This window comes from Electrona antarctica (assembly GCF_951216825.1).
Source record: "Electrona antarctica genome assembly, chromosome: 7".
NCBI lineage: Eukaryota > Metazoa > Chordata > Actinopteri > Myctophiformes > Myctophidae > Electrona > Electrona antarctica.
In genome coordinates, this window is record NC_136812.1 from 23,960,272 (window position 1) to 23,974,271 (window position 14,000).

At 41.1% G+C, this 14,000-nt stretch overlaps 1 protein-coding gene across 1 annotated transcript; it reads right to left on the bottom strand.

The window, feature by feature from the left end:
- Nucleotides 1-1,957: 1,957 nt before the first annotated feature.
- LOC306926178 (interferon-induced protein with tetratricopeptide repeats 2-like) lies at nucleotides 1,958-3,705 on the bottom strand (the record flags this gene model as incomplete). The annotated part of the gene is made up of 3 exons (XM_079505441.1): nucleotides 1,958-2,033; nucleotides 2,289-3,431; nucleotides 3,701-3,705. 3 exons carry the CDS (start codon nucleotides 3,703-3,705, stop codon nucleotides 1,958-1,960), a joined length of 1,224 nt encoding a protein of 407 aa, XP_079361567.1.
- Between the last annotated feature and the right edge of the window lie 10,295 nt (nucleotides 3,706-14,000).

Below are 14,000 nucleotides of genomic sequence, written 5' to 3' on the forward strand. Positions count from 1 at the left end.
ATTGGTTTAACTATTCGTGAGTTGTCTGACTGAACTAATCATTATGTCATATATGTCAGGCCTTTAGTGATAGAGCAGAGTCTACTGAGATGTGTCTCAAATGGGGACTCAAGTGGCATGTGTGGGAAGTCTGATGAATTACTGTGAACCCAGTTTCTGATCTGAAAGTATTTGAATAAAAAATTTATTGGGAAGTGAATTCGGATAGTTGTTGGAAACATTTTCAAACGTAAATGTCCTACATACTTCATCTTATCACGGTGTATAATCTTTCTGCCTGATTTTTATTTAATTTTGTATTATTAAAGTGAAAGTAGTTATAAGTCTGTCTGTGGATTTTATCATTGTTTAACTAATGAGAAAACAAGAGCTTTTTTTCCTGAAAGGTTGCGCTTAATGGACAGACAAGGTTTCCGCTTGACCCCCTTGGATTGAACTTTGTGACTTTAGTACATGACACTCTCCTCACCCAGTATGTTGATGTCAATAAGGAAACGTGTGTGTTCCTTTGAAACTCTTTTTGTTGATGTATGCCTGGTTTTCAGTAAACATGGAGCTTGATTAGACAGATATATGCACCACCTATTCTAAAGTAACGTTAATTTCACCAGGTCAGAAGTCACAGACATCACAGTCACTCCAAATCCCGAGAGAGGTGAGTGGTACACTGGTACTACAGCCTGAAGGAGCAAGTCTAATAATATACGTGAAGGATCCAAAATGTTTTAGTTTTAAGTTTACCTGGATGATTGCATATGGATATTCCAATGTTTGTATGTACAGTAAGTTAGTACCATTCTTTAATCTCTTAAACGGTACTTCATTGAGCGGGGTCCCCTGGGGTCTATGTTTGGTCCCTTCCTTTTGTTCTGCTATTTTTGCAGAATGTTCACTATTATGACATGCCCAGAATAGGGACCCGACATGGTTCATGGGGTTAAATTATTTTCTAGGGTTCTAGATTGAGTAAGGATGCCTAATGGATCTGCTAACCAATAGCAATACCATATTTTATTTTTTATTTTTTTTCAAAAAAGAGTCACAAGAGTTCAAAGAGGAAACGAGTGATCTATTTTTGTTTTCATGGATTTATTTTTTTTACTTGTAAACTGCCCAGTAATGAACCTCTAACTCTTGACACTATTTCTTTTACATCATATATTGAAAACGATTGGAAGTCTTTAGATGTTGAACTTAGACCAACAGAAGCTGTGTTGCAATTATAAGAATCTGTATGTGCATATGAGTTGGTTTTGTACAATAATGGTCTGTCATAACTGAACCTTTCAGAATAAATGCAGGCAATAGTTTTGCATTTTTGCCCAGGCTGAAGATGTAGGGTAATAATAATAATAATAATAATAATAATAATAATGCATTTTATTTATAAACGCTTTACATTGTCACGAATGCTATACAAAGCATGGCAAAAAAAAGAAAGAAAAAAAGCATAAGCAACATCATAAGCATAACGAAGCGTGATCAATAAAAGGTGTAGTACCTGTAAACATTAATTTTGTTGCAGCCTGTGTTTGACATGTATGTAACAGTAACACTGTCATTTTACAGTGTATAATACCGGTACATGTATTACAGAAATAAAATAATCTGCTGTTGGTTGTGCATCTGTGTGAGTTGTTTTATTAGCTCAAAATGAATCAGATCAATTCAAATGAAAGTTATGGAAAAATATAACTCATATTCCATAAAACATATAATAAGTTACATTTTAAGCAATTAGCAGAGTGCCTGGGGGAGGGTGGGGTGGCTGCACTACCAGCACCCCTAGTTCCCGCGGCTAGGGTAGGCCTATCAGTTAAAGTGTTGCTAAGAAATCTTGTATTTCTTGACACCTTCTGTTCATCCTCCGATTTTGAATTTGTCTCAAAAATGTTACAATAGTATTGTTACGATATTTGGAGGGTAGTGGTATTTTTGGCAGGCATAGCCGCAGGAACTATACTTTTTTTGACCAGGCAGGGCGGAGGCAGGGTTCATTCTCAACGTCCTCAACCTCCTGTGCAAGGCGGTACCTGGGGAAGGGGTGGGAAGTCGCATCCCAAGTACACCTAGTTCCCACGGCTAGGGTGTCAGGCTCCTCTGGAAGTGTAGCCAAGAAATCTTGTATTTCTTGACACCTTCTGTCCATCCCCCGATTTTGAATTTGTCTCAAAATGCTTATACTATTGTTACGATATTGGGAGGGTAGTGCTATTTCTGCTGCCTTCATGTGATATTCTATTGACATGTGGCGGTCTTTTACATGATAATTTAAGTGTTTCGCATACCTGTTGTAAACCATCTGTAACTCTTTTGGCTCTGGGTTACTTTCTAGCATTTCTTTATATATCTGGTCAGCTTTTGCCGTGTACTGAATTGACTTTGCATAAACACTGGCAAGGGCTAGATTTAGAGAAGAGAAGAATGGGGGAGAAGAATGGGGGTAAAGGGAGATAACTTCCTCATAGAGGCTGATGGCCCGATCAGTAAGATTGTCCCCTTGAAAGATTTTCCATTTGTAGCATTTTGCTAGAATCTTTTTCAGATAGCGGTTATTACTTGGTCCATCGGGATGCCTTTCCAGAGCCTCTTCTGCCAAGTCAATAGCTTCATCAAAAAGTCTCTGCTTTATATAAAGTCTCAGTAATGGCCCAATACCACTGTAGCTGCTCACAGGCTGTAGCAAGACTCTCTGAGCCAGCGCACGTGCCTGATCGATCACTTCGCCTGTATTAGCAAGTCTGTCAAGATAGATCGCAGCCAGATACAAATTTTCTGAATCATTTTCCTTCGCAGTTTTCAATTTCTTCAAGAGCTCAGCTTCCTGAATTGGAGTGCGGTTCAGTGCAGTGGAGTAGAGTGAAGTGCTCGCTATGGCCAAGGCCTGGCTAGTGAGCCACTCCACTTTGTCAGGTTCCATACTGATAGCTTTCTGGAAATATTCTATGGCTTCCTGCTTTCTATTTAGGATAGGCTGCATCAGGGTCCAAGCCTTTTCAGCATAGACCTCTGCATGGAGCTCATCTGGAGATGGAGATGGATATTCTTGAAGCAGAGCCTCTACTTTTGCAACATATTCCTGGCTTTTTGCTTGTTCTTCAAGGTGGAAGTGCAGCCAAGCCATGTTGCTGTAGTTCACCAGTAGCCAGGGACCCTCATCTGAAACGGTGTTTCTAATCTGGCGAAAGGCCTCTGCTACCTTGCTGAAGCAGCACAAAGCATCATTTGTAGTGGAACCCAGGTCTTGAGAGCTTAATTGGTAGTGAATGTATGCCTGCAGGTTATAGATGTGACCCAGCCATTGGTATCCCACTTCAGTGCCAATGTCCTCTAGGTCATCTCGGAGACGCAATAGTTTGAATCTGCTGTAGTCTATCCCCCATGTGAAGTGACACTCCAGTGCCTCCAGCTGAGTCCTTAATGTTGTTTGACTGGTTAATGATAAAAGTAAAAAAAAAACCACGAACGTTAGATTTATGGTGTTATTTGTGAGAAATGGCAAATATAATATTTTCCATGTGAATATTTTCATTATTCTTTTCATGAAGAAGTAATAGGCTATAGACTATACAGAATATATCTACTGATTTATGTTATTATTTGTGAGAAATGTATAGGGAAATATTCCATATGAATAGATAGACCACATTTTTGTTTTATTTGTAAAACAAATACAGATAGAAAATTATTTAGTGCTTACCTCATTGTATGTGTGTGGTAGCCGCTACTTCTTGCCAATGCCGTAATCTCTTGAGTACGACTTCTAAACATCTTTTGTATATTTGCCCTGGTCTGGGAGTGGCACCTTAAAAGTTCATGTTTAACTTATATGGTGCGATAATAGTATGGAATAAAAGTTGTACCTTGAGGTTTAACTTTCGTTTCACTGGGCCCATAACTTGTTGAGATGAGTTTTCTGCTGCCCAGTGAATCTATCCTGCATACCCAGATATAAGTATTCTGTATAGTCAGAGAATATACACAGTGGAAAATGTGACACAGGACACATGGATTTTATCTTTTCATAGATATAGATAATTTCTGTCTCTTTATGTTGTTCCCAGAGATAGGGTTAAATATACATTTTACACACACCACCACAATAGTCTGTCACTGACCGTTTTGTCATTATGGAGTCATTCCATGTAATAAAATGTTCCTCCACAGCACACACGCACGCACGCACGCACGCACGCACGCACGCACGCACGCGCGCACGCACACACACACACACACACACACACACACACACACACACACACACACACACACACACACACACACACACACACACACACACACACACACAAAATCATGATACTAGGTAGCCTACCTCACATATAGGTTTGGCTTCTACTAAAATGAAACTTATCATGTATTATTATTATTATTAGTAGTAGTAGTAGTAGTAGTAGTAGTAGTAGTAGTAGTAGTAGTAGTAGTAGTAGTAGTAGTAGTAGTAGTATTACCCTTATCATTATCTGTTTGCTGTCACTATAGCTATATAATTTATACATTTACAATGTTGCAATACAACTTTTTTCAACATTTGAATTTTTATTCATGAATACAATTCTGTTATGTTCATTGTAAAGATATTTGGTTTGGAGGGGCATCACCGCTATTCAGCATTATACATTTTTAATGATACACTCAAAGTCCTACAAAGTTGTATCACTTGCCTGGCAGCTTATCTTTTGCTTGGAACATGATGAAAACTTGACCTAATGATTAATCGAGATCCAAACAGATTCTTAACTTAAGGTTCTTGGTCCATAACTGTCACGTATACAGTATGCAATACAGCTGGTAGCAACATTAACAGTTCAAAAGATTTTTGATGATGATGATGATGAATGTGGCCTTACTGATCACTCTTCTCTGCTGGAGTAGAATTCCTGCATGGCAGGAAGCTCAGTTATGTGAGATGTTGCACTGCACAATAACAAAAGATGTACTGTATAAGAAAAGAAAGTTATGTCCCAACCAATATTTACAGTGTTTGCCAAGTGCTTGCTCATAGGGGAATTATTGGGTCTCTTTAAGAGTATGGTCTTGACCTGATCTAAGCATTAGTGCATATTTTGGAAAAATGTGTGTATTTGAATAGTAAACTGTAATGCAAGATAAGATAGCCTCCATCTATGTAATTTAGTGTGTATAATGTAACAATCACTTAAAGCTTCACTACGTAACCTTTTGAATGAATACAAAGTAATTGTGCCCAATCTGTATGGTAGAGTATGTTAATACAATACAACTTATTACATTGGGATGGTTGTATTTTTTCTCCCTGCTTGACATTATATTGTGCCAAAGGTCGTGTCTCACAGACACAGGATCTGAGTCATCTGACACGAATTGTGACTTGATGGTCAAAATGAAATGTATCCCCCGAGCAAGCAGGCAGGCTAGTCTATTAGCTCAATGGTAAAACATTGTTTTTAAATAAATAATTAATTCACTCATTCATGGTGAATTCCCTCCACATATCCTAACTGCACCATATTAAACCATGGATGATGGAACCATGGAATAATTTAAACAACACCCATGTGCCTACTATAGGCCCTAAAACTTAACCAATGTGGTTTGAGAGCCTCTCGACATAGATAGACTGGGTCCGTTTCCCAAAAATATGAACCCCGAAGGCAAATCGTGTTAATTTATTACATACATGTTTTCTAGGGGTATTAAGGTCTGCTGAATCCAAATCTGCTGTATGTATAACAAAAAAATGGCCGCTAGGCCCTCAAAATGGACCATTTAAAGATGGCGGCCACCACTGTGCTGAAACATAATAAAATAAAACTATATATGTTTGACTAAATAAGGTAGAAAATAGACTGAAATGTCATTTTTTATGTTTTCATATATGGGGAATACATTGACATATTCATATTTAAGATCAATTGTGAAGGAACCACTTTTATATCATTTATATTGTGAAAATTGGCCTCTTTAGTAATTCATAATGTTTTTTTTATTATTTGTTATGATGAATAATTGCTTCAAGCCTTAATTTGTGTTTCTGACTTGTATTTGCATGCAGCAGACACATGGACTTAGTCCCAGTCATCCTCAGTGTTCTGGCAGGTGTTGTCAAGTTTCTTGCAACTGCATGCTTCAATGCACTCCATGTGTCCTTTCCTGCAGCCGCAGCGTTGACTGAGACACCCCTTTGTGCAACTGCATGACGTGATCTCCCTGCATGCTTTTGGCATTGGTGGCATGGGAAATCAGCCGTGGCACCAACTGACCATTCAGGACTCAGTTAAAGATCTATAAGGGTCCATTTGGTTACTCTCTATCATTTAGCTGGGGACCACCTGGAACCCCCTCAAGGACCACTGGTTGAAAACTATCGCTAAAGTGTATCCTGAAGTACTAGAATAGGCTGAGACCAAGTCTTCTCTTGAAACCACATGGTTTCATGGAAATCATAAACCTACATGTATTATCTCTTTACACAACTAACAGTAATAAAACAGGGGAGTAGGCTAAATTATGCCACTCAGTCACTCACGAGGTTAACGTTATGCGTTTGTGTGTGTGTGTGTGTGTGTGTGTGTGTGTGTGTGTGTGTGTGTGTGTGTGTGTGTGTGTGTGTGTGTGTGTGTGTGTGTGTGTGTGTGTCTGGGCCGGTTCTAAGGGGGGGCAAGGGTGGGCATAGCCCACCCAAACGTGCGTCCTGCCCATCCAATCAAAGGTTATGGAGTGTGTGTGTGTGTGTGTATATATGTATATTTATATATGGCCAAACTACTGTAATGAAGTAATTGTTAATTTTACTGTCCTACGTCAAACTGTGAGTATCAGTGCATGGTCAAAGGACGGCAGTGAAGCAAGACTTTTATTGCAGTGAATGGAATGAAGTTGGCACGGACGATCATCTTTTAGGTAACTATGTTGCAATACAAAACAATATAAAAGCATAATTATGAAATGGACACTGTACTTTAATCATCTGCAATAAAAGCCCTTTGACTGCTGATATTCACCGTTTGACGTAGACAGTCAATAAAAAAACCAATTCAACTTTATTAGCAGACTCAGGTCCATAGGGATACATACACGGGGTTAACATACAAGAGATACAACAGGCAATAAAAATCATAAAAGAATGTAAAACAAATACATAACTTGCATAACTTAACCCACAGGCAGAACATACAGGCGTTTTAGGCAGTGTACCCTTAACCTTGATGTATAACGTGAACAGCTCACTGAGGGGCTTGAAAGCGCTACAATACTGTTTGTTGACACATCCAGCCTTTTCATAAACTTAAACATTGGATTTCTTAGAAGTGCTTTAAAAGTCCTCACTCCAGCAGTGATCTGGTACCACTGCCCCCTCTGGGTTGTTATTCTCATGGCATCATTAAATGCAACTTGCAACCTGTGCATGCTAGACTTTTTATAATATGACCACAGGTGTGTAGTATAAAGCGGTGTGCAATATGCCTTGAACAGAACTTTCAGGCAATAGTGTTTGCTTGAGCATACAACTTCTGACATTGTCTGTATATATCATCATCATCAGTCATTTGAATTACTTGTTCCATAATACATTTGTTTTGGCCTCGCATTAACTTTATGCACCTCACTGAGGCGCTGGACAGACTCACAATTCAATTCATACACAGTATATTCTTTCCTTTTTCTTCTTTTTTCTCCATTAATTTATGATTTCTTACTTTTAATCCATGCTAAATATCTCTGTATTTCAATATTCCGGTAATCATTGCAGTGTGTTTATTTCAGTAGCAGGGGCCTCCCAGTCTCTCCACATACATACATCTAATGAAGTCTATGTACTTGATATGAGATACAACTTGTTGTTGTCCTAATTACAGCATGTTCATTATGGATATGAGATGCATCTGTTAGCCCAGGGGTTCTCAAACTGTGGGTCGCGACCCCTAGGGGGGTCGCCAAATTATTTTGGGGGGTCCCCAAATTATATTTAAAAAAAAAAGAAAATTGCAAGTGAATGGCTGGAAAATGGAAATGAAGAGTTTACATAGTACACAGAGTACATGCATACACTTTCCTTAATGATTATATCTGGTTTCAGTATTTATTTATGATATATTTTCTCTATTATTAAGGTTGTTTTTGCAGTCAGTTTGGGTATTGGGGGTGGGGAGGGGGTCCCGAGACATGGCCAAAGCATTTCCGGGGGTCCCCAGCCAAAAACGTTGAGAACCCCTGTGTTAGCCAGTAAGGTCGTCCTTATTCTTATCCTGTTTTATTTCTTCTTATCATAATGTCCAACACTAGATGTATCCCCCCTCTATCTCAAAGTCAAAGTCGTACGATTTGTCACACACGTTACCGCAGTGAAATGTGTTCTCCGCATTTGACCCATCTCTTGGAGCGGTGAGCCGCAGACAAGGAGTGGTGAGCTGCAGCCGTGCCGCACTCGGGAATCATTTGATTAGTTGATTTGACCCCCCAATCCAACCCTTTGATGCTGAGTGCCAAGCAGGGAGGCATTGGGTCCCATTTTTACAGTCTTTGGTATGACCGGCCGGGGATCGAACCCCGACCTCCCAGTTTCAGGGCGGACACTCTAACTAAGGCCACTTATATATAACGGAATGACTGTGTGTGTGTATGTGTGTGTGTGTGTGTGTGTGTGTGTGTGTGTGTGTGTGTGTGTGTGTGTGTGTGTGTGTGTGTGTGTGTGTGTGTGTGTGTGTGTGTGTGTGTGTGTGTGTGTGTGTGTGTGTGTGTGTCACCTGCTTTCACCCACAGCCAAAAAGGAGGAAGCTCAAAGTCTAGACATTAAAGTGCATGACAGTGAATTACACCTTTATAATGAGCCTAACGATATGCTGTTGGAGGACAAGCATAAAAAGCTTTTTTTTGTACAGTACTGACTACAGTATGTGGACCATGGTGACATTGATCAATTCTTGATAAAATAGCTTCTAATATATTATTTAGGCCCCAAAATCTATACATCTCAGTCACACTATTAAGGCAACCGGCCAGTTCCACGCGCTGCACAAGGTGCCCTTTTTCACTTGAGCACCTGCCCCTCAAAATGTCTGTGCACGCCACTGCATCCAGTCCTAGTATTTCAGAAATAACAGACCTCAAATCCAGTCCTAGTATTTCAGAAATAACAGACCTCACTCCAACCAGGCTTGGTTATCTGAACTGACTTGTATATTACACATGGAGAAAATGTGTTATGTTATGATGGATAATTCAAGCAAGTTCCATGTGATTTGGCAGCAATTCTTAGTTAGAACACATTGCTCAAATGTCTCACTGATCCCACTTAGCATTTAGTCTGCATGCAACATCTGTGTGTCCTCCACTTTCCATATGATATATTCTAGTCTCTAGCAGTGTAACTCATTGATTTGAAATCATGCCCTGTTCTCTCTCTTTTTTTGTTTGTGCTTTTTTTCCTTTTTTTTCTCTCTTTTTCTTTTCAATTCCTTTGTCTGTTCTTTTTTTTGCAAAACCTTAAAACAAATATTAAATGCATAACAGACCTGCCGTAATCCACCAGGTTTGGACATGACCAAAACATCCAGTCCAATCTGTTGATGCTGATGGTATATTCTCCATAGTCTCGCTGTACTATAGGGCAGTGGTATTCAACCTTTTTCATGTCAAGGCCCATTATTTTTTCGGCAATTGAGCCACCACAATTTGATGAGATTGAGCCTCTCCGAACCAAAATGTAAGATTTTGTCCACAATTCCATGCTGTATTTGATGTTGGTACCATTAGGAGAGAACAGGAAAGACAATTCTTCTACATTCTCTAATTGTGTAGACTTCTTGTAAATTTAGTAATGCAGATGTTTAACAATAATGTAACTCTTGAGAGCATGTGTGTGTGTGTGTGTGTGTGTGTGTGTGTGTGTGTGTGTGTGTGTGTGGTCGTAGATTAAATAATCTTCCAAAGATGAAGGAATGACAAAGTTCTTCAGGGTGAAGTATTGATAATTTATTAAGAAGATTCAGCAGAGTAACAACATACAGAGAGTGAGGAACAGGCCTCCTTGCCTGTTCCAGCAGCCCCTCCGGGCGCAAGCCCCATTCTCAGACAGTCCTTATAGTCTTGTCTTAACAGAGATTCTATACTGAATGTCCATATAAGGATCTGTGCTAAACATAAGGGCGACACACAAATAAGTATACCTTTGCTGACAGCGTGGAGGAGTCAAGTCAGCTGTTAGATTGAGTTGAATTAGACTGAGCACATTGGTGAGCAAAGATACTGAATGGAAGGCAGAGAAATACAGAATAATGCATATATTTGGCATTCTAGAATATCCATTAGTGTGTGTGTGTGTGTGTATTGTTTCTCTTTTCTGCAGCTGAGCAGCCTTTCTGTGAGGTTCAGCTCCTTCTGAGAGAAGCAGCAAGGTGTTAAGGTCTCCACGCACCGGGCGTGAATTCGGATTTTTAAGCGGCGTTTCTCCATCGGTTTTCTGAAAAACGCGGCCGGTGTGCAACCACCTTTAGTGGCTGATATTTGAGTTAGGCCATCTGTTAAATACCACATGCTTGCTATATGCTTTTTGAGCAAGTATTATGGAGTTCGTTACCTTTATATAATGACACATTTATGTATACAATAATTGGGAACATATTATACATATTATCGGATAATGTTGAAAAATATTCACCAATAAATGACAATTTTAACAACATATATGAGTTTCACGCAATTTACTCACACTTTATTTGAAATCTGAATATTTAATTGGATTCCCCATATATGAAAACCTAAAAAAATAAAAAATAAGTTTCTATACCTTTTTTGGTCAAAAAGATGCTATGTAATATATTTCAGCACAGTGGTGGCCGCCATCTGTAAATGGTCAATTTTGAGGGCTTAGCATCCATTTTTGAGTTATACATACAGCAGATTTGGATTCAGCAGCCTTTAATATATGGAGTCAGAACAGTCTCAAAAGTCTCACAGTAGATATTACAGATTTGTAACTCACAAGTTCAGATTTGCAACTCACGTGAGTGAACTCACAGGTTCGCATTTGTGTTTTGTATCCACAAGTTCAGATTTGTGTTTTGTATCTGTATTTTGCATCTGTGTTTTGTATCCGTGTTTCGCATCTGTGTTTTGTATTTGTGTTTTGTATTTGTGTTTTGTATCTGTAATTCGAATCTGTGTTTTGTATCCGTGTTTCACATCTGTGTTTTGTATTTGCGTTTTGTATCTGTAATTTGCATCTGTGTTTTGTATCCGTGTTTCGCATCTGTGTTTGAAACACAAATGCAAAAAACAGATGTGAAACACGGATACAAAACACAGATGCAAATTACAGATACAAAACACAAATACAAAACACAAATACAAAACACAGACGCGAAACACGGATACAAAACACAAATCTGAACTTGTGGATACAAAAGACAAATGTGAACCTGTGAGTTCACTCACGTGAGTTGCAAATCTGAGCTTGTGAGTTACAAATCTGTGAGACCTTTGAGACTACTTTTGAGACTCTTCTGACGTTGGGCGCTAACGAACGTCCTCATTGGCTGAGGGAATCTGTCAATCATTCTGATTGACAGATTCCTCGGCCAATTAGATCGGTCCGCCTTCAGCCAATCCTATGGCTCTAATGCCCTGGGGGCACGCTGGTCCATAGCTCTAATGCCCTATGGTGGGGGGCACGCTGGTCCATAGCTCTAACGCCCGGGGGGCACGCTGGTCCATAGCTCTAATGCCCTATGGCGGGGGGCACGCTGGTCCATAGCTCTAATGCCCTATGGCGGGTGGCACGCTGGTCTATAGCTCTAATGCCCTATGGTGGGGGGCACGCTGGTCCATAGCCCTAACGCCCAATGGCGGGGCACGCTGTTCCTTAGCTCTAATGCCCTATGGCGGGGGAACGCTGGTCCATAGCTCTAATGCCCTATGGCGGGGGGCACGCTGGTCCATAGCTCTAACGCCTTGGGGGCACGCTGGTCCATAGCTCTAACGCCGTATGGCGGGGGCATGCTGGTCCATAGCTCTAACACCCTATGGCGGGGGGCACGCTGGTCCATAGCTCTAACGCCTGGGGGGCACGCTGGTCCATAGCTCTAATGCCCTATGGCGGGGGGCACGCTGGTCCATAGCTCTAATGCCCTATGGTGGGGGGCACGCTGGTCCATAGCCCTAACGCCCAATGGCGGGGGCACGCTGTTCCTTAGCTCTAATGCCCTATGGCGGGGGCACGCTGGTCCATAGCTCTAATGCCCTATGGCGGGGGGCACGCTGGTCCATAGCTTTAACGCCTGGGGGGCACGCTGGTCCATAGCTCTAACGCCCTATGGCGGGGGCATGCTGGTCCATAGCTCTAACGCCCGGGGGGCACGCTGGTCCATAGCTCTAATGGACCAGCCATAGAGCTATGGGCCAGCGTGCCCCCCGCCATAGGGCATTAGAGCTATGGGCCAGCGTGCCCCCCGCCATTGGGCATTAGAGCTATGGATCAGCGTGCCCCCCGCCATAGGGCATTAGAGCTATGGGCCAGCGTGCCCCCCACCATAGGGCATTAGAGCTATGGGCCAGTGTGCCCCCCACCATAGGGCATTAGAGCTATGGACCAGCGTGCCCCCCACCATAGGGCATTAGAGCTATGGACCAGCATGCCCCCCACCATAGGGCATTAGAGCTATGGGCCAGCGTGCCCCCCGCCATTGGGCATTAGAGCTATGGACCAGCATGCCCCCCGCCATAGGGCATTAGAGCTATGGACCAGCGTGCCCCCCACCATAGGGCATTAGAGCTATGGACCAGCGTGACCCCAGGGCATTAGAGCCATAGGATTGGCTGAAGGCGGACCGATCTGATTGGCCGAGGAATTCCCTCAGCCAATGAGGACGTTCGTTAACGCCCAACGTCAGAAGAGTCTCAAAAGTAGTCTCAAAGGTCTCACAGATTTGTAACTCACAAGCTCAGATTTGCAACTCACAGGTTCACATTTGTCTTTTGTATCCACAAGTTCAGATTTGTGTTTTGTATCCGCGTTTCGCGTCTGTGTTTTGTATTTGTGTTTTGTATCTGTAATTTGCATCTGTGTTTTGTATCCGTGTTTCACATCTGTTTTTTGCATTTGTGTTTCAAACACAGATGCGAAACACGGATACAAAACACAGATGCAAATTACAGATACAAAACACAGATGTGAAACACGGATACAAAACACAGATTCGAATTACAGATACAAAACACAAATACAAAACACAAATACAAAACACAGATGCGAAACACGGATACAAAACACAGATGCAAAATACAGATACAAAACACAAATCTGAACTTGTGGATACAAAACACAAATGCGAACCTGTGAGTTCACTCACGTGAGATCTGAACTTGTGAGTTACAAATCTGTAATATCTACTGTGAGACTTTTGAGACTGTTCTGACTCCATATTAATACCCCTAGAAAACATGTATGTAATAAATTAACACGATTTGCCTTCAGCACTTTAAATAAGCACATTTTCTGAAATCAAGCATAGTCTGAGTGCTTATAGCTGAAAAAGACCATAGACATATATACATAGACGCCTCATTTGCCGCTGCAGTTCATTGGCGCGACGTGTATCCCAATGAAGGCGGAAGTGCAGTGCTGAAGGCTTTTTTTTTTTTTTTAACAAATCTTTATAACAGTCATGACAATATACATTACAAAACAAGACAAACAAACAAACACAAACAAACAACAAAGTTATTAACAATACAACATCAGAGCCAGGGGGGATTAGATTACTAACAGAAAACATTAAAAGAGTGAACACAAAGCAACAGTTCTCCGCAGCTTTCTTATTTAGAAGTGCTGAAGGCATTTGCTGAATGCGACTGCGTCGCTGCCCGAGTGACGTCACTCATGTGAATCCTCCATGTCTCTCGCTGTCACTCAAGTGACTACTGGCCAATCACAGCGCGTCTTTTCCGGGACTTATGTTACGCACGCGGAAGCTTGACAAGCTTCCGCTTTGCTTCCGCTATTC